The 21,318-nt window shown below is 33.6% G+C and overlaps 2 protein-coding genes, 1 non-coding gene and 1 pseudogene across 5 annotated transcripts; 3 read left to right on the top strand and 1 right to left on the bottom strand.

Moving 5' to 3' along the window:
* The first annotated feature begins 271 nt into the window (after window positions 1–271).
* On the top strand, window positions 272–676 carry LOC121760438 (zinc finger protein 10-like). Its single transcript, XM_042156106.1, has one exon. It carries the CDS (start codon window positions 272–274, stop codon window positions 674–676), a length of 405 nt encoding a protein of 134 aa, XP_042012040.1.
* Window positions 677–2,929: 2,253 nt separating this feature from the next.
* Window positions 2,930–3,000, top strand: TRNAG-GCC. The gene has a single exon. It is a non-coding gene; the product is annotated as a tRNA-Gly (tRNA).
* A 1,326-nt stretch (window positions 3,001–4,326) lies between these two features.
* LOC121761177 lies at window positions 4,327–9,180 on the bottom strand. 3 transcript variants are annotated; one of them, XM_042156781.1, is made up of 8 exons: window positions 9,069–9,180; window positions 8,129–8,247; window positions 7,803–7,870; window positions 6,760–6,832; window positions 6,017–6,129; window positions 5,835–5,936; window positions 5,053–5,152; window positions 4,327–4,677 (listed from the first exon to the last, which is right to left on the bottom strand). In XM_042156781.1, exons 2-8 carry the CDS (start codon window positions 8,210–8,212, stop codon window positions 4,501–4,503), a joined length of 717 nt encoding a protein of 238 aa, XP_042012715.1. In that variant the 5' UTR covers window positions 8,213–8,247; window positions 9,069–9,180; the 3' UTR covers window positions 4,327–4,500. The 3 variants fall into 3 exon arrangements, with proteins under 3 accessions (XP_042012715.1, XP_042012716.1, XP_042012718.1); XM_042156782.1 differs by having other exon boundaries at window positions 8,129–8,271; window positions 9,069–9,163; XM_042156784.1 differs by lacking the exon at window positions 9,069–9,180 and adding an exon at window positions 8,918–8,978.
* Window positions 9,181–18,807: 9,627 nt separating this feature from the next.
* LOC121760439 lies at window positions 18,808–19,493 on the top strand (annotated as a pseudogene).
* Window positions 19,494–21,318: the final 1,825 nt, after the last annotated feature.

The following is a 21,318-nucleotide window of genomic DNA, read 5'->3' on the forward strand; positions in this document are numbered from 1 at the left end:
AAATATGATTGATTAATGAATGTAGTAAATTAAGTAGATAGACGGCCGGCCTTATTATTCCCTTAAGAAAGAAGAGTCAAATGAAAACATTAGACCGTGTCCAACTTAAACCCTAATATTGTCTTATTCATTCAATCACCATTTTTTCCTCTCTTATTTTCTTCCTACACACACATAAATATATATCCATCTACCTCCCTCCTCTTCTCCCCCCCCCCCCTCTCTCTCTCTCGATCTCGATCTCGATCACGATCAATACATATATACGATTATGGATCGGGAAGAATCGACACACTCAAGCAAAGAAGTGTTGTTAGATGAAGAAAGCAAGGAATTGGGCGTTGGGAGATCGTACGAGTGCGTGTTCTGCAAGAGGGGCTTCAACACTGCACAAGCCCTAGGTGGCCACATGAACATCCATAGAAAAGAAAGGCTCAGAAACAAACCTAATTCCACCAAACAGCCTCAAAGATTCTACCCATCATCCGCGAGCACTCCTCGTCCTTACTTCCTCGCTGCTGATTTAAGTAATTCAACCCTGTACGAGAGGAACAAGCAGCCATCGGCCGATTGGAGGATGAGGATGAGCTTGGACTTCACACCGGCCATCGATCATCGGGGCATGGAGCAGGACAAGGAGTTGGATTTGGAGCTTCGACTTGGCTATGATTCTTGATTTAGTATGTACTAGCTAGGAATCTTGATGAGCTTTATCAAATAAAGGAATATTGTAATTTCGGAGTCTCGAGATTTCTTCACATCCTCACTTTGTTGGTAAGATTCTAATGGTTTTTTTTTTGGATATTATATCTAATCCAATTGGGTATATAATTAGGGTTTTCGTATTACTTACTCTTTTATTTTTTTATATTTACTAATTTTGTGTGTGTAGCTTGTTCTTGAAGCTGGCTACTGGCTTGGATCACTATTGACTATAATTTCTCTTATATTGATTTATTTGAAGGACTAGTTATAAATGAAATTAAAGCTCTAAATAATGTTTCAATATTTTTTTTGTGTGGAATAGTTTTCAATTTTAAGACATGTATTTAGTACTAATGCTCTAGTTTTTGAATTAATTTAGGTAAATAATCAACAATTTAGCATTGTGATGAAGACCTCAGTAATTAGCTAGCTTCTTAATCATTAGTATTCTCCATTACGTCTGAACTTTTGGTAATATCAATTTTCTTGAACATTTATAGGTAAACTTGATCTGATTAACTTTCTTTATCTTTCTTTGAACAAAGACAATTATGGTGCAATGTCTGTAAAAAGTTAATTATGTACGTAGATATATAATTTATTTGAGGAAATGAATATTAGTAAGGCCATCGATGCAGGCAATTCTACTGTCATGAATGATATACACTTTTGTTGTTCTTTATTTATTTTTTATTTTTTATTTTTTTGCTTAACGATATGCCACAGCCCACAGGATTTTTGTGTATATTTATTATTTTTCTCATTTCCTTTTTCAAGTTAATAAATTATTATAAGTGTACACTTTCTAGTTGTGTTTTTTCACACTCCACTATATTAATAGATTATTAAAATATGTTCTCAGTAGTCTCTCCATGAATTCATACACAATGGTGGAACTACATGGCACCCACGAGGGGCTTATAAACCCTAATGAATTGATTATTTTAATGTTTTTCTTCTAATTTTCTTTGAATTTATTCAAATTTTATACAAATTATTATGCAAAACCCCTATAATGATCTAAATTACTCAAAAATATTTTTTTAGAGAATAATTTGAGTATATAGCTCCTACTAATATCATTTTCCGCATCTTCCCCTATTCATACGTCGAAAGATTCATTAACAAAAGGCACAAACGTCGTCACCACTTAACATACATATATAACCAAGTTAGGGCTTTTTTTAAGGCGTACGATGTACCATAATAATTTTGACTGTGTTTTCACTATGAGTTCATTCATCAGTGTAACAATAACCTATCATGGTATTGATCAATTGGGGCTTTGAATAATTACTAATTACTTATATTTTTTAAAGTATAACACCATCTCCAACAATGCTTAAGATGCAGTAGGAAAATACCTCCAATGGTACTGTATATCCAATTCTATTATAGATTTTTGAGTTAAATATTTCTATATTTTGTTTTGCAATAAAATTATACCAAAACCAATTTTCAAATTATAATTTATTGCATTCAAGTCCAATAAGAAGACTAAATATGATTAATAAGATATTGTACATAAAATAAAAAGATAGCTATAATAACCTAACATTAATAATTAAAAGGATATTTCCTCTGTCCCTTGCTAAGTGATGCATATTTTCTTTTTGGGATTCTCAAGTTAAATGAGTCATTTCCTTCTTTGGCAATCACTCTCTTACTTTTTTCTCTCTGCTTTTTTCTCCTCAACTTAACTAACAAAACCCTATTTTCTTAAATCTCATGCCGAAAAGATTAGTGAGGGACAAAGGGAGTACATAATATACATAAAAATACAACAATAGAAAAACATAAGCTAAGTATTAAAATAAAAACAGAAAAACTAATAATTAAAATTACAACAACTAATAAAAACTTAATAAAATAATCTGGTAAATCAAAATCAGATCCTCCAATATTGTTGTGGTATGAAAAGTATGTTCCATTAGCATAGTCATTTTCATAGTTTTTTTTAATTTATTTAAAATTTCTAAATTATGTACAAAATTTTATTTAATAAATAATAAATTTTATATATAGTTATTAATCAATAAATCTTACTATATCATTTAATTAAATTTATGTCATATATTTACGATTTAAAAAGTATAAGAAAATAAGTGAGTGAGGAATATATATTGTTTTTGGTTTGAGTTTATTTTATAAATGGTAATTATTCTTTTAAATAATATAACAATTCAAAGTAATGTACAAATGTCTAATATATTAACAACAAATAGCACCAGTGGTCTAGTGGTAGAATAGTACCCTGCCACGGTACAGACCCGGGTTCGATTCCCGGCTGGTGCATTTATTTGTTTAATTTTACTTTTTCTTTCCCTTAGGGCGTGTTTGCCTTGTCCATAGTGATTTTCTATTTAATTTTAATTTTCATATTAAATCAAAAGTTTACGTTTTCGATTTCTTAAATCTGAAAATAGTAGTACTAATATTTATTAATCTTTGAAGTTGGAACAGTTAGTGGTTGTCGTTTTGGTGTTTGTAGGTTAGTGGAGATGGCAGAGTCGTTGGAGAAGTCCATTTTTTATTTAATTCCTCTTTGGGGACATGAAAATGACTCCATTTTCACATTAAATTATTTCTATTATAAAGCAAATCGACAAACACACACTCCAAACGCCAAACAACCTCATTCTTCTAATCATAAGCAAACGGTATTTTCCTCTACAAATGCATCTTACCATTTGTACATCTCTAAAGCATTTGAATATTGCACAACTTTTTAAATTAAGGGAAATTATGTTTTTGACATAATTTCTAGTATATAAAAATGTGTTCAGATAATAACCACATCTTATATGGTAATTAAGAACCAATCCAGACCGCACAATTTTTCAAATCTTATGGACTCAATTCCTCCATATGGCATTCACGTTTTCTTCAAATAATAGGATAAGGGCATGACTGTCATTTTGTACAATATCTCAAAATGTTAAAATTCTCATATATATTGAGACCGGAAGGAGTAAAAAAGAAAATTGTGACACTTATTATGAGACGGAAAGAGTAATAACAATCAATATCTAGGAAGTCGAATTTAACAAAATATCATAGTCAAATTTGTCTCCATAATTCTTATATATGAGAATGGTCTCTTACATATGAAATTAAAAATATTAACGCTTTTGTCTGTCTCTTAGATGTATGAGATTATTAACAAATAACGATTTCATCTGTCTTTTCGGTATTTATATTGGCTCAATTAAAATGATTATTTTTGCCTCCTCGTCTAAAATTGATATGCATTGTCAGGGGGTTCAAATGTCACACAGAAAAGGAACTTAAAATCTCAAAACTATTTGAATTAAAGGATAACTTGGGATTATAATTTAGGAGTTATTGATTAATGTATTTAATTGGAGAGAGAAAAGATGAGCGTAAATATTGAAATAGAGATAGAAAGAAAGATAAATGTTTAAATAGGAGTGAGAAAGTTACCTAAAAAGTAAATGTGTCATCTTAGTTGAGACAAACTAAAAAAGAAAACGTGTCATCTTAAGTGGGACGGAGGGGGTACTACTTCCGTCTTTGAAAAATAGAAAATTTTAAAATAGCACGAACTTTAACGTATAATTGGTAAACTAAGAGAGATTATAAAAAAAAGTGATTTGAGTATTAATAGTAAAGAATGAATCTTACGAACAAGAGACCGAATTCCAAATTCATATTCACATGATTTTGATGCCAAACGCTACTCAAGAGAGCAAAAAAGTTTTAAAATACAGCATCAGTTGTTTTTAAAGAACATCAGTTATATTCTACAGCTGCGCCTAAAGGTATTCCTTAATCCTAAGTAACACGAATAAGTAGCACAACCATGACGAATATGCACGTCATGGCAAAGATCAGCAGCCATGTAAAGCATGTCGTTTTCAGACTTTGCGAATAAACCTCCATTGCCCGAGTGTTTGCATGTCCAGTGCTCGCCAAGCTCTGCTCAACCGCTTTCTCAGTTGAGTCGAGTACCTACACAGACAAGATCCCAGTAGTTAGATGTCGACTGTGTTCCTCAGTGTGTTATCTTGTATTTTACACTACCAACAAACGCGCATATCATAACATAGGACACGGCAATCAGCAGAAAAAATAATACTAGTACTACTACAACATAATAATCGAAATGCAACACTGTTTCTAGTCTTAGAAGCAATTGCAAGTGAAATTTCATGATCAAATAATAATATAGTGAAAAGAATGATTACAGTTTGTTCTTAAAATAACACTGCGATGAAGTTTCGTGTAAACGAACATTATGTGGCCACAATCATGTAAATAAGGTGCATGATATTGGTCCCATGAACCAACTCCAATTTGTTAATGAATAATCAAAATATCACTCACCTTCTCGGTATTTTTTATGGACTGGCTCATCATAAGGCTACTCTCTTTGAGTTGTCGTGCCAAACCAACCATTTCATCTGTTAAATCTTCTTGTAATTGTCTGTAGAGAAAAATACAAAATCACAATCATGGAAGTCGAAAGGAAAAAGGATCATGTATTCAATTCAGACAGATCATAAAAAATCCTGATTATACCTTCCATTTCAAGACATGATAACCAGGCAACCCTTTTGTATCAGATAAGTACCAATTTACACTTGTGTCAATAACACAGACCAATGGTTTTCTCTTGTTTTCTTTATACTTTAGTAAGTTTAGTTTACATTATAATCTGCCACAAAACTACATGTGATAAAGTGCTATTGGCTTCTAAGCTATGCAATTTACTACCTCCGTCCCACAATAAGTGTCACATTTTGCCATTTCGGTCCGTCCCACAATAAGAGTCACATTTCACGTTTACCATAAATAGTAAGTAGAGCTCACATTCCACCAACCAACTCTACTCACATTTTATTATAAAACTAATATGTATAAGTGGGACCCATAATCCATTAACTTATTCAACTCACTTTTCTTTACATTTCTTAAAACCCGTGCCCACACTAAATGTGACACTTAATGTGGGACAGAGGTAGTATCGAATATAAGCTCATTCAAGTGAAAAATACATGCAGTAGAATAATCACCAAGTGACTAGGTCAACATGAGTTTCTTTTTCAAGTTATTCCTTTGGAAAAAAACCTATCATCACTAACTCAGAAATAGTAAAATTATGCTACCTGTGTTTCTCAATATGAGCATGTGCTGCAGCATCCAGTTTAACAGATTTCACATTATTACTGTCTTCGGTGCTACTGGGGGATCTATCTTCCGATGGGGGTCTGTATCAACTCAAAGTCAGTTTGAAAAAGTTTAGGTAATAAATATTGTAATAAGACACTATAACCATCAGTTTACATACAAAAATCTCCTTCTCAGTCCTCTGGGAGACTGAATACTTTCTCCGTCGGATGTGGTAGGGGATTCTCTGACCTTGGTTTCAAAGGAAGGCTCCTGATTAACTTGAGTGCTGGACTGGAATTTGTCAAGGAAAGGGATCATTTTAGAGATGATTGTTAATAGCTTTAATTAGAGTGATCAGTCTACACATGGAGACAGCCTCTATTTCATAACTTTATTCAATGAGGCAATCATACAGCTAACACATAAGCAGAAAAGATTATTGCATTCTTAGCAATGTTTTTGTTGGAAGTTAGTAATGTCAAAGTGGTAAACTATTGACAGCATTGAAGTGGCAAATTAATGGCAATCAAACTTCAACAAACCATTTGTAAGAAATGAAGGATAAACTAAATAACTTGACAGGGTCAGAGCAAACACACAAATATATAACACACAAAAATGTTGTTTTTTTGTCTTAGTGTAAGTTATCTTGATCTGAACATTGTTGATATACAATAGCATTGATTTTATAGAATTAATTAATTTGAAATGCAATTGATTTTTAAGTATTTACTGTGTTCGTTACATTGTCTTATATAAAAGGGTTAAAACCGCAATGAAGAGGAATGCATCGTTTATCATCAACCTGGCCATCTTTGCACTTTAGATGCATCTTTACGGTAACTAAAAGTTCAAGAAACCATATGGAATGCTACACAGAATTATTAAGTAAACTTGTATTCAATAATAACTCGAACCCACCTCAGCGACATCTAACTTAGCTGCTACAGCTTCAATTTTCTCAGAATATTCATTCAACTGAGCTTTTGATACCCTGGAAAAAAGTGGCACAATCAAATACTCCAGAAGACATAAGAGTTCCTGGATAGCATTTATAGATATTAATCAATTCAAGGTACAAAAGGAAAAGCAATACAAAGCTTACAAAAGAAATTGTCTGCAAAGTTCACAGCGAAATGATTTTGAGGAAACCAACTTGATTTATCAAATCATGTATGAGCTTTTATACAAATAAGTATATTTATATGGAGGATTTCATTTAAACTATTAATACATCAGTGAATGGTTTGGATTTATTCAAATGATGGAAGCAAAATAACCAAAAATACAAATTTCAAAGTTGCTTGTGAGGCATGGGGAGGCAAATTGGAAATCAATAGTTTTTTGAAAAAAAATATAAATTTTAGGTGTGAAAGGAAAAGCAAGAAGGTAGCACACAGAAGCATCAAACTTAAAATGTAATGCCAGGTAAGAAGAGATGCAAACCACCTCATTAATGTTTAGCAGTCTATGATGAGAATGAACTTTAAATGTAGTCCAACAATGAATGGGTTTTGTTCAACCTAACAGTCATAAATTAGTTCAAAAGTTTGGCTTTGTTATGTCTAATAGAATTCAATCAATCAAGAGACCGTTATTCTTGAGTAGCTTGTGTGGCATGATGGGCTAAGTAAAACAGACAGTTTCATGAAGGAACTCCACATATAATCTCCTTCATAAGGCATAATATGACATTGTTATAACTCATAAGTAACCTATCAATCAAATACCACCATTTGATTCCCACATAACAAACCATGAATGCTTATAAGTAAGCAGGTAGGGAATAATGGAACATCAACACTAATGATGCTTTGTAGAAATGCTTCATTGCAATTTCACCACGTTCTTCATATTAATCATTTGGTTCTTCATATATGAAGAACCAAATGAGTAATCAGAAACCAAAATGACCCTGTATCAAGTTCACCAAATTGAAAGTCATGTGCATGAATTAGACAAACCTTGGCAAACCTTCAGGAGTCCTCTCTTCAGCCAATTGCTCCAGTTGCTCTCTTAAAGTGGCCACATACTAAATATCATCACAAACAAAAGAATGGATTTCTTACTTTCCAACAAAAATAAAAAAACTCAAAAACAAATCCACATAACAATAAATTAGGGAAGCTGAAAATCACACAAGATGGTCAAAAGTAACTGAAGAATCAAAAACCATGTTCTCGGTAAATTGTCCCCAAATTAATAAACAAAAATACAAATTATGCTTGACTAAATATGATGAACATATAATAAATGTATGATCAGAGAATTATGAACACCAAGTGCATACATGTACAAGCTTTCCCTGATTCTGTTGTTGTGGTGCTGCTGCAAGTAACCTTCTCAAATTCACTTCAGTTTTGCTCAATCCCATCACAGAATCCAAAGCATGTATAGTTAAAAGGCCAACTGAGATAAACAGCAGGACAATAGCTGATTACAAAAAGGTTATTAATAACTTCAGTAAGTAGATACAGAATTATTATGATAAATAAATGGACATCCATCACAGATTAGTCTTTAACTTTAACATCAAGTCATCAGCTCACGCATGCACTGGTAAAATCGAACCAGGAACAGAATATGTAATGATGTAAACATCAAATTCCACTAATTCAGATTTTGTTTATACATGATTTACTCAAGTCCAGTGTTTATACACATGGATGAGAAAATTCACCACAAGCAATGCACTTTAGAACTCCATGAATAAGTTTTAAGCAATCAAATGATATCCAAGAGTATGAGTTCGATTTTAATCAGGAATTTATTTTAAAAAAAAAAGTAACTAGCATCGAGCAAAATCAACTGCGAGTTGGGTGCCCTACCACAAAAAAAATATTAGAATTTGCCGATTGTTTTTACCAGAAAAAAAACACACACTAATAAACTAATCTGCACACACATTCAATATACTCTGTAGCCAAGAGATGGATTTGACTAATTCAACAGAAATAGATGGATCAGAAAATCAATCATTAAAAATAGCGACATCAATGAGTATCGAGGAGACTGAAGAAGGCGTTTGCGATTGTAATTGTGGAGTATCATCGCGATCGAAGAAGGAAAGGAGTCTTACGGTTCTCGCGGATCCGGCAACGGATGCGAGGCCGATTGATTAACCGTTACGATCTTAGCCGGTTCGCAAATTTCAAAATTCTGATGTTAATAGCATTGATGTCCTCAATCGTATCACCACAAAATTAATCGACGGATAATTAGAGACTTACATACTGTATGGGCGGACTGCGGCGACGGAGGCAGAGAGTCAGCGGTGGAGCAGAGCAAGCGAAAGTCGAGAGACAAGAAAAAAATGTCGGTTTCTAACACCAAAAATCTGTAATACCAACTGAAAATGATTATGGTCAAAAATTAAAAATTACAATTATGTTATTGGACATCATTATTATTAATTACTGTATTTAAATATTGAGAAGTTAGCCACACAAAAAAATTTCTATAATCTAATTTATTAATATATTTGACTTCAATTTATTTTAAATTTTATATATTTAAAGTTAAAAAACAATAACAATAATATTTATAAAATAATAAATAAAATCATATAATATCTTGCATATATAAAAGGAGAATTATAAAAAATGTAATTTGAATATTTTATTAGTTATAAATTTTCTTATAATAATTGAGGAAAAAGGGAGCGGAAAAGTTTTAGAAAATTAAATACACATCTCCATATATTTTAGATGAAGGTAATAAAATAGTGAAAATAAAAGATTATTTTTGTTCTTGTGATTAATGGGAGAAGTGAAAATATTTTAGAAGATAAGGAAGTGAAAGGTTTTGGAAGAACTATAAATTATTATTGTTGCTTTATTTTCAAGTGGCAAGTCACTATTTCTATGAATTTTCGTTTTACAAGTTCGATCGCAAATATTACTGGTTAGAGTATCCACTATGTATCCACCATAGTGGATGAGCGCACGGATGAGCGTCGGTCGCTCGTCCACTATTGCGACTGGCGAGCGCTAAAAGGACGAGCCAGACGGACGAGAGGTCGTCCGTCGAATAACGCGGTCGTCAGTCCTCTCGTCCATCCGCTCGTCCGCTATTGTGGGTTCCCGACGGAGGGACGAGAGCTTTTTTCGATTTTTTTTTCAAAACTCTATATTTACGGCTCATTGGACTTCATTGTCATTTGCACCACTTGTATTTACGAGTTTCTCTCTCTACTCCCATTTCTATTCAAGATAAATGGAGCATGACAGCGACTCTCTAGTCACGAGTGAATCGCAAACTCCGACGTTCCCCGTTGGAGGTGGAATAGGCGGGAACGCCGCCGGGATGGCCAGACTGATGCCCCAAATGGCAGGGATAATGCCCGCGTACTACAATATGTACCCTTGGGACGGGATGGCAGGGATGATGCCCCAAATGGCGGGCATGAGTGCGGCCAAGACGGGGATGAGCGGGATGATGCCCCAGATGGCGGGCATGAGCGGGATGATGCAGGGGCAGCCTGCCGCTGCGGGGGTAGTAGAGTGGGGGTCCCCGAATTACCCGGGGACAATGTCTATCGGCTCACTCTTGATTTTTTGACAGGTGCTTCCCAGACCTGTACTCCACTAAAGTCTCAGTTCACTTCTGCTGAGACTTTTTCACTGGAGGAGTTAGGTATATCTCCGGTGAGGGTACCTCCCACTCAGAGTCCATCGGCGGGAGGACGTCGGGGTGCTTTGAAGAAGAAGAAGGGCAAGGGCCGCGGCAAGGGGAAGGGGGTGGCAGGTGAGTCTTCGCAGGCGGTGGCGGGGGACGATGGGGAGGAGGAACGAAGGACCGTTTGGAGTGAGGAGCAGTGCGTGGCTCTGTCCAAGGCTTGGATCAATGTTTACGATGATTCCATTATGTCGAATAATCAGAAAATTGACAATATGTGGTCTCACATCTCCGACGTCTATAATGTGTTTAAACCGGCGAATGGGAAGATTCACACACCTGAGGAGTGCAGGAAGCAATGGGATCGACTAAGGACTGAAGTCTCTCGATTTGCCGACATCTATGAAAACAACAGTCTCATGATAACCAGCGGCCAGACCATGGAGGATGTGAAGAGGTTGTCGATGTAGCAGTTCCCCGAGCGCGGGAAGTTCGCCGCGTTTAAATACTGGGACGCTTATGTTGTGCTGATGGATTCCGCCAAGTTTTGTGCGGGTCTAGCCGCTGGGTGGCCGAAGCGGCAGAGGGTCAACATCGCCCGCGAGAACAGCAGCAGCGCCTGTTCCCATGACCTCCCTGACGATGCCGAAAATGCCCCTAGCCCTCCCTCGTTTTCCTGCCGCCGTCTCCCGGTTGGGCAAAAGACGGCAATGCGGATGTCTAGGGAAGGCACCGGCGAGTTCCAGGAGGTCCAATCGGCAGCTCCTAGTGTCCAGCCGAGTCCTGAGCTCGCCCATCTCGCACGCATCCAACAGTAGCAGAGCATGGTATGAGGCGCGATTTGGGGCTCCCACCCTTCGGCGGGAGTCCCGCATATGGAGCGTCTGGGGACTCCGATGCCACTGGGACTGGCCAAGGGGACGACGAGGAGTGAGAAGGGGGCCGCTTGTGTCGAAGCTTTGGGATGGTTTTTTTCCCTTCGTGAACTATGTATTTTTTATTTAATTATGTATGTTTTTTTAAATTTATATAAAATGGTTGCATTTTCCACGTATTTGTGTCGAAATTTTAATTTCGTATTTGTGAATTTGTTTGTTGGGATATCTTAGTGCTTGTTTACTATTGTGCAGTGAGATGTCCTAGTGACGTGGCGAGGGGTGTTTTTGGGATGTCGTAGTGCTTGTCCGTGGGGATATTCATCCTATTGTGGATGCTCTTTATTTCCCACAACACCATGCGAAGTCCAACCATGCTAGGAAGGGACCGGAGGTGGAGGAGGAGCGCTGCTCACTTTCTGAGAAGGCGAGCTACGTGCAGCTGGACGAGGGACTGAGCGCGAAAATTAAACTAGTTTTACTATTTTTGGCCATCCACTAAAATTAGACTAATTCTAAATAAGTAAAGTTAAACAACATATTAACCATATACAGGGCGGAGGGAGAGTAGAACTAGGGGTACACAATCTATCAATATCTAAAGGGACAGTTTGTTGAAAAGTCATAATTACCCTTTTTGGCGGGAATTTTTACAGCTATTGTGGTTACCCTTTTTGTCATTTCTCAATAAGAACACTCATTGGAGAGCAGGTTGGCCGTTTTCAATTCTAATTGATATTTTTGTTTATATTTTTAAAAACATTGCTTAAGGTTTAATACAAATAAAAAGCTATTTACTCATTTGTTTACAACAGCCTGTTAAAGGAATGCTGATTGGGCATGGTGCACTGCAACCAAGAAATATCCAATGTTTCCAAAGTTATTTACTCATTTTAGGAGTATCACTTTGTAAGTAGCTAATCAAATTTCATATGGTTGTGTGACACATTTTGAATACATCTATGATTATTAAACACACATAAATCCATTTATTTAGTGTGTGCCTGTACACCATCTGTTCACCAATGTAGTATTTGTATTTATAAAATATGATATTTAGTATAATTTAACTAAGAGGGAAGAGCATCAACTCACAAATTAGATTATGAAAATAGGACTGGAGATGGAGAGACGAGAGAGAGATTGAGAGAGAGCTTGAGATTGATAGAACTAGAGAGAGATAGAGAGAGAGAGAGCTTAATCTCTTCATATATATTCCTTGCTAAGCAATTTTTAGAGTATTAAACCTGTTTCCAATGCATTTTTTCCCTGAAAAAGATAAATAGTAGGTCATTATTTATGTATATGTAATTTGTACAAATGGGGATGTAAATATTGGTGTCTGTAAATGGCAGAAATGAACTAATATAATGGAAGACAGTATAATTAACAAAATGGCAGAAATGAACTAATATAATGGAAGACAGTATAATTAACAAAATGGCAGAAATGCACTAATATAATGTTGTAGTGATGTTAGAAGAGTAGTGATATAAATATTCTGGAAAGTAATGTTGTAGTGTTGTTAGAAGTGGACTTAATGATTGGTAATCTGGTATAGAAATGATATTAAGACACTTATTCAAATTGATGTACAACTAATATTATTTATGAAATGTGTTACCTTTTGATATGCATCGTTTTGGCCTTCTCCTAACGTTTATAGACCTGAAGAGGTTCTTATGGAAGGATCCATTTTCAGAACTTTAGCAGCCTCTGTGTAGGTAGCAGGCTGTTTGAAGCTTTTTTGTCTCTTTCTTTTTCTTTTGGAGAGAGTGTTAGACGGCTGCTTTTTAGGGTTGTAATCAATCCCATTGTCACTCCTGTAAAGATAGATTAGTTTAAATAGAGGAAATACCAATCAGCACAGTCATTTATTGGGCAAGGCAAATAGACCATTCAATTAATTTCTTTTACTGTGTAATTCGTTTTCCAAGTCACAACTGCCACTCATTTATGGAGATATAATTATTTCGAGTAATGCATTAACTAATATTGCTAATTCATCTATAACACTGTTTTATAGTTTTTATACATATTTAATACTTATTAAAATATTATCTGGTATATATTTTAACTGAGAAATGTGAATGGTTCTCCTAATCATTCTGTTTTTTTGGAATATGTATTGGTGTACATGTGACAAGTGCAGGGTGGTCTTCTTCCTCTATAAATATGGCTAATCACTCATTTTACAGCTCAGTTAGCAACTCTCTTTTAAAAACTTACATCAACTTCTTCTCACAATTATAAGGCTCCATAAGCTCGATTTTTGGTACTGCTCTCTTTCTTTCATTCATTTAAAATCAGTAGGAATTAAGTTAGATATCTAAGTATCTTACCATTTTGCTGAAAGATCCTCTTGGCATCCATTTGCTTTCACTGCTATTTCTCCCTTTCTTGCATTATTTCTGCACAAGGAAAGGGATTCATTGTTATAGGTTTTTGTGAATGATATGGATAAGCACTCAGTTTACAAATCAGTTACTTTGTTGTGAATGATATGGATAAGCACTCAGTTTACAAATCAGTTACTTTGTTGTGAATGATATGGCTAAGCAATCAGTGGAATTAGTGTTTACAAATCAGTTAGGGTTTTACCATTTGGTGATAGATCTTCTTGGCATCTGCTTGCTTCCACAGATCACCAACCTTTTGTTTTACTATTTCTGCAAAAATGAAGATTATATTGTTATTGGCTGATGTGAATGTTAAGTGGACTAAGTGTTTAATCTGTTATGACATTGCAGATTCTGACATTATTTCATTTTCATCTATTTGAGCAGATTGTGAAGTAATGTCTCCTTTTGTAACATGCTTAACCAATCTTTCCAAGGCAATCACTACTTCCACCATTAAAGTAAGATGTGTCTGTAGATATGAAGGAGTTCCAGAGGATAAAAATGATAACAGCCTAGAGTGTGTTTTGCATGATAATGAGGTATGATCTTTTGTCTACCAAACAACTAGGCTTTTATTATTAATACATTTGCTTTTTGTTTTGCATGATAATGTTTGATAAGTAATATATTTTATTTTTCTCATCCTATGCAGGTATAAATTTATTGTCAATATTGTTGATGATACAAGCAACACTTCACTTTTAGTGTGGGATAGGGAGGGTATCCAACTGATAGGAAAAAAGGTTTATGAATTTGTAGGAGCTGATAATCAGGTATGTTATTTACAATTTTGATATTATGCTTTTATTCTTTATGCTTTTATTCTTTATTAGCTTTTACCAAAAACACTTAAATTGCAGGTTTTGCCAATGGAGGACATTGCTAAAGAAATTGAAAAGAAGCTGGTGGGGCAGAGTGTGTTGTTCAAGCTCCAATTCAGAAATCAGCAGGAGTATCACAAATCTTATCCACATATTGTGAACAAAGTGTGCAATATTCCTCATGTTGTTGAGAAGTATACCCCCCAAAAGTTTGGTTCCCAAGAAGTTAAGAAAGAAATAAAGTTATCTGATCGCATTTTTGGTTCTGACCTTCCAGAGGTAATAATATTTTGTGTTGAGGTTTTGCCTTATAATAATTCATGTTATTGTTGTTTATTGATCTTTTATTAAATTTCTGTGTTTATTATTTCAGGTTTATGAGAAAAGTATTGTTACTCCAGATTTGTCAAGTGTAACAAATGAGATTAATCATGAATTCAACATTGAAGGGTCTGTTAAGAGAAGCTTAGAGGCTGATTTTAATTGCTGTGATGATATTGTTGGCTTTCAGGAGAACAAGAAGCCAAAAGTCAACAAGGAGTATTAGAGAGATGGGTCATTTTAGATGTTTTTGTGCCATGGATTCTTACATTTTGATTAAATGGCAGAGTGGAATGCTCAGTTTATCTTTTTTGGATGTTAGTTTTGTTGGCAGAACATGGTATGAGCTTATTTTGGTCTACTCGGTTTAGTTTACTGATCTTTGTTTAGCTTGATGTAATCCATTAATTCCAAGTGTGGTTTTTATTTTCAGTGTGTGCCCTTGAAGTTTAACTAATGATAGTGTTTCATCCCAAATAACAAAATTAACTAATGATGGTGTTTCATCACAGCAATTAAAAGAGCTAAAACAGTGGAAAAAATGTCTTTGTGAGATTAAATCATTAAATTTTTAAACAAAGGATCAGTTTCATGCACCAACCTGTTTTTCAAATGAGTTTGAAGTTTCTTCTCTCTCATGTCGTGGCTATCATTGTATCTTTATAATCAGATTCACCTTAATCCTACACAATCAAAAATTGCAATATTACATGCAGAATTTCAGATTTAATTCTTGAAGCCAACTTTAAAAAAGGGAGTGAATCAAATCTGCCAATCACACACACTTACTAATCACACACACTTACTACAACAATTTATGGAATTCCCTTTTAAGTTCTTAACAATTTTTTGAAAAGCCTATTTTGGCATGACATATTTTACAAGCTTTATAAGGCCAATATTATTAATGCATCTTCTTCACAAAGTTTCCAACTCTATCATCAAGGTCTGGTTTGAATGATTTATAAAACAAAATCTAAAGACAAGAATGATATGGAACCTGTATTCTATGATTGTGTGGTATGATTCCTGATTTCTTCTCACCTAAAAGTAAATTTATAAACCAAAGATCAGTTTTAATAAACAAGGCTAATTACTAAAATAAACACAATGAATTCATATTCCTTTATAACAGCTATGTTGTCATTATCTACATTGTTGCCTCCTAGAAATTTTTTTTTTGCCTTTATCTCTATGAAAAATGTGTGTATCCATTTTGTTGTTAGTAATGGATAGTGAGATTTTCCCAAATATATTAAGGTAAACACTTATTTGGATGCATGTTCTTAGTAGTCGCCAAATTCAAAGCAATTTTTGTAGATGTGTTCCCTAATAGTAGAATTACAAATGAGCTAATCAGATTTAAATCTAAACATGCATTGTGGAAAAAAAATTAGTTTTTTGGGTAATAGCCGTTACCTTACTCTGTTATGGATATAATTTCCGTTGGTGGAGGAGGCGAGACGAAGTGCGATGTTTGGTTTTTCTTATTCTCAACCCAATGGAGACAGGTTTTGATTTGGGGCAGTTATGCATTGCAAATCCTGTTGAAAACACTTATGAGTAAGATTTCAAGAATGACATAGATATTGTTCACTTTGGTTTTTTGTTACAAGCCCAATATTAATACCTAATTTCCATTTTAAAGCCCATTTTGCAAGATTTAGGGTTCTGGAATTAAGCAAGGATGAACTGAAAGGTCATCTTGGTTTATGTGGAGTTCTACACCTATAACATAGCAGCATTTCCAGTATCCATTATCCCTCACTGTTTTCTTAAAGTTTATTTCTGATTAGCTTCATATTATACTATAATCTGTTCTGGATTCAATTATCTGCTTTGAATCAATGAAGAAATAAAAAAAATCCGTAGTACTTAAAAGTTTGCCATCTGAGAAGTGTACTCATTCAAGTTCAGGTACTTCTTTAGCAATAATATAAGTTCCCTATTTTGACTAGAAATTAATATATGAATCCTTGCGAATTTTGTTCTCAGCTCTGTGTAGGTTTTCACCAATATGTGAAAAGCATGTACAAAAATCATTTTTCTAAAGTTGGGAACAGGAATTTAGTTACCTTTCGCAGTTGACGTCCTCTGTTAGGTTACAAACCCATATGACAACAGATCTGCTATCGCCTAGAAAATCAATTGAGTGTTCTATGAGAACAGTTTGGAAATCTAAATCAATTACGAATCCTTTAAAATGAATGAAACAAGACAGAAATTTTACCTTTATTTTTTTTAAAATCGAAGTTGGTGTGTAGATTTGTGGAGAAAGATGTCGATGTGTAGGCTCAAATCCGTTTAGGGTTTTCGAGAGGTAGCAGAACGCAGCCGAATGTAGGAGGATGTAATCGGCGGATGAGGCAGTCATTGGTGGCAGGAAAGTAGCGATTCATTGGTGGCGGTGGAGGAGGATCTAAGCGGCGGAATGTTTGCGATTTTGGAAGGGTTTGAAATTGATGTTGAGGATAATAAGAACTCAGCCGAATGTAGGAGGATATAATCGGCGGATGAGGGACTCATTGGTGGCGGTGGAGGAGCTTTGCACGGGTGGCGGTGGAGGATGATCTAAGCGGCGGTATGAATGCGCCGCTAGGGTTTCTGGAAGGAAGGGTCGGCGTTTTCAGAGAAGGAAAAATAAATTAGGATGGATCATGAATAATAATTATGCATAACTAAACTAAGATTAGTTCATTACGTATTTTAATTCTGTTATATTATAAAATTGTTAAAATTGTTAAGATAAGATTAGTTAATTTATTTGTCACAATCTTTTAGCTTGATTATATTGGATTAAGTATAGGGCCAAGTGTGGGCTGCAATTTCTTATTTGGGCTGGTATTAAGTTTACAGCTGGGCCATTCTTTTACTCTATTTGGACTGATATCTTATGGAATGAAGAACCATTTTTTGCCCTTTTTATATACAATGTATTTATATTAGATAATAATAGCTTGAGAAAAACAAAAATACATTTTAAGTGTTATATTCATTTTAATGAAATTGTTGTATGGTAAATTTAATTATGTCTTGAATCATTTTTTTTGTTTGATCTTACTATTATTTTTTTCTATCAAATGTTGGTATGTTCGTTCAAAGTTCAATAGCTACGAGTTAGGTTGTTCTTGATCAACCTAATTCATGTATTGTGGATTATAGTATTATTTTAGTGTGTTGGAAATTAAATTGAACTTATGTATTTATTTGTAAATTATAATATTTTAAAATATTGATGTTGAATTCTTTTATGTATTAATTTGCTTGATTGTGCAAATATTAGTTTCATTGTCGTGTTAAACAAAAGTTCACGTTGTTTAATTAAGTTTTTTTTCGGCCTCCTATTTTATTTACTCTTTGTCCTTTTTTATTATCAAACGAGATAGTTTGTTTTAGATTTTTTAATTGAAGTATTTGGATTTTTTTTAACTTAATTTAGGCAAAATCATATATTTTTTGGGTGCATCATATGGCTATCCTGTTTTAATTTTTAAATATATTTATATAAGTGAATAAGAATTTGACAAATTAGTATTAAAAGAGTTTTTAATTTACTTTGAGTATTTTATTGAAATAATTTTATGGTGAATATTGAAATTCACCAAATCATTTTGTATTGTATTCTAACTTACCAAATTTATTACATTTTTGTATAGCTAATGTTGGTGTATCCGTTCAAAGTTCAATAGCTACGAGTGATGGCGTACTTGATCAGCCTAATTCTTGTATTGTGAATGATAGTATCGTTTGTTCGTCTATCGTAAATCAAAATGGAGGTATTTAATTTTTAAATGTTGGAAAAATTAAATATTCAGCTTGGATGCTTTTATTGTTGAAATATTTATATTTTGTTAAATAAAATTATTTTTTTCTTCAACAAAATATTGGGATATCGGGGATGCTATATTTGTTTCAACGATATACCCGTCATATATGAATCATGAAGTGTTGAGTAATTGTTTGCATGATCGTGCCATACTTGCTCCTACTTTAGAGGTTGTTGATGAGGTTAACCAATTTATGATGTCGTTGGATCAGTCTCAGGGTCGAGTTTATTTGAGTTCTGGTAGTATCTCAAACTCAGATTTGACCTCAAATGGATTAGCTGAGATACATTCTGTTGAATTTTTGAATAAGTTGAAGTGTTCAGGTACACCTAATCATGAATTGTTGTTGAAAGTTGGTACTCCTGTGATGTTGTTAAGGAATATAGATCACTCGAATGGATTGTGTAATGGCACCAGACTGGTAATTACGCGCTTGGGTGATTATGTTTTGGAGGGACAAGTATTGGGTGGCATAATGTTGGTCATAAAGTTCTGATTCCCCGAATGTCTTTAATACCATCTGATCCAAGGTTGCCATTCAAATTCCAACAACGACAATTTCCTTTGGCTGTGTCGTATGCAATGACCATTAACAAAAGTCAAGGTCAATCTCTGTCTCATGTTGGATTATTTTTACGAAAACCAGTCTTCAGTCATGGACAGTTGTATGTTGCTATATCTAGAGTTACGAGTCGTGCAGGTCTCAAGATTTTAGTTTGTGGAGATGAAGATGATAATAGAAGCGATGCTACTGTTAATGTTGTTTACAAAGAAGTTTTTCAAAACTTATGAACTATTGGTTGGTTTGTTGTTGTTTTATAATTTTCCTCTATATTCTCAACTGAAATAACAGGTTCTTTATTTGAAGAGGTTGGTTCTAACTAACTCATACTCTTTGCTCATTAGTCATACATCTCTTAATTGAAATTTATTTTACTTTACTTATATCATAAATTAAATCTGTATAAAATTGATTGCCGAATATGAAATATTTCATCTATAGTTGATGAGTAAATTCATCAGTTATAATGAATATTTTATTTATAATCACATTTATGTTTTATCAGTGTTTATATTGTTTGTAATTCTTATTTTCTACTCCTTCATTCAAATTTATATTCATTATTTAAAAATTATATGCCCCGTGCATAGCACGGGTGTGAATACTAGTTGATTGCAATTGGCCCAGTGGTAGAACTCTCGCCTCTCTACTTCTAGGGTGGGTTCGAACCCCAGTAGAAGCACCTTATAGTTTCCTACTTTTCTGATATTAATCTATTGTTTTTACCCATTACAAATTCATTTAAAATATCAAAAGCCTCTAATTTTTATTATATCAATTTTTTAAATATTTTGTTAATATAATAAATTTTGTTTTCTTTTCATCATTTTCTTATAAAATTTAATACTTTTGATATACTTAATTTTTTTATATTCTATTTGTCCGGCATTAAATTTTTTAAAGTGTTTTTAAATTTTTTAGTTTATTTATTTGTTATAATTTTCCAATCATTATCATTTTTTAGATAGTGAGTTTTCTTACTGAAAAATAATACTAGCATATTAAACTGAAGATAAAAGAACAATTCTGATGCTTCAAATCGGTATATTATTTTCGTACTCCCTGACCGAAAATCCTGGATCCGTCACTGACAATATGCATCATTCTTTTCACAACTTATGCCATTAGAATAAAACAAACATAATTATACAAACAATACTACTAATAAAATAGACTCCGCAATCCACTAATATTATTTCCACCATTTTTTCTTCTCTCTTCTCTCTCTCTCACTTTAGCAATTACGCATTAAAATTCGTGTCATTTACAATTTGGTCTATTTTTTGTGGTAGAGGGTATATCATCACAATTGTCTAAAATATTTTCTAAATTTTATAATACTCCCTTCGTCCCATAAAATAGAAATTTTTGAGATTGCATGAGTTTTAATGCACAATTGATAAAGTAAGATAGAGATATAAAAAAAATAATTGGAGTATTGTTAGCGAAAAATGAGCTCGCCTCATAGATAGAAAGTTACCAAAAAAATTGGACTATTTTTATATGACGGACCAAAATATAAATAGTCTCTATTTTCATGAGACGAATGAAGTATATTATTATGATGAAATTTGTTAATTTTAAAAAAATGTATATACTTAAAATGATGTGTAGTAGTATTAGATAATAACGAGTTAATTATAACACATAAATTTAAGTATAATTTGATTGTGTATTCTCCTATCATTAGTATAGCTACATGTAAATATAAAAATGTCTACATGCAAATATAAAAAATGTGTTGTGTATTCTCCCAATGTCAAGATTATATTTGGCCTATGGTTATGCAACCAAGGTTTGCTAAGACTTCAAATTACAGGTAATGAAAAAGTCATCAATAAGAATATGGTTATTGGGGATCCAAATATTGATTTTAAAATTCTCATTTGATTCATTATTACATCGTTATTAGTTGCTGATTTTATTTGTATAAAGTTAATTAAAGCAAATGGAGGACAAAGATAAGAAAATTTTATTGAAGTGAGCCGTACAACATTATTACATTCGGTCCTGAAAAACTAGGGTTTTTCTTCTTCCACAAATAAAACAAAGCAT

The sequence above is a fragment of the Salvia splendens genome, chromosome 13 (assembly GCF_004379255.2).
Source record: "Salvia splendens isolate huo1 chromosome 13, SspV2, whole genome shotgun sequence".
NCBI lineage: Eukaryota > Viridiplantae > Streptophyta > Magnoliopsida > Lamiales > Lamiaceae > Salvia > Salvia splendens.

Excerpts from the sequence above, each read along its gene's own strand:
- LOC121760438 (XM_042156106.1), top strand. The coding sequence starts at position 272 with ATGGATCGGGAAGAATCGACACACTCAAGCAAAGAAGTGTTGTTAGAT.
- LOC121761177 (XM_042156781.1), bottom strand. The coding sequence starts at position 8,212 with ATGGGATTGAGCAAAACTGAAGTGAATTTGAGAAGGTTACTTGCAGCA. Across the intron at positions 6,833-7,802 it reads ACTCCTGAAGGTTTGCCAAG|GGTATCAAAAGCTCAGTTGA; the intron begins GTTTGTCTAATT and ends ACTTTTTTCCAG. Across the intron at positions 5,153-5,834 it reads GCTCATATTGAGAAACACAG|ACAATTACAAGAAGATTTAA; the intron begins GTAGCATAATTT and ends TTTTCTCTACAG.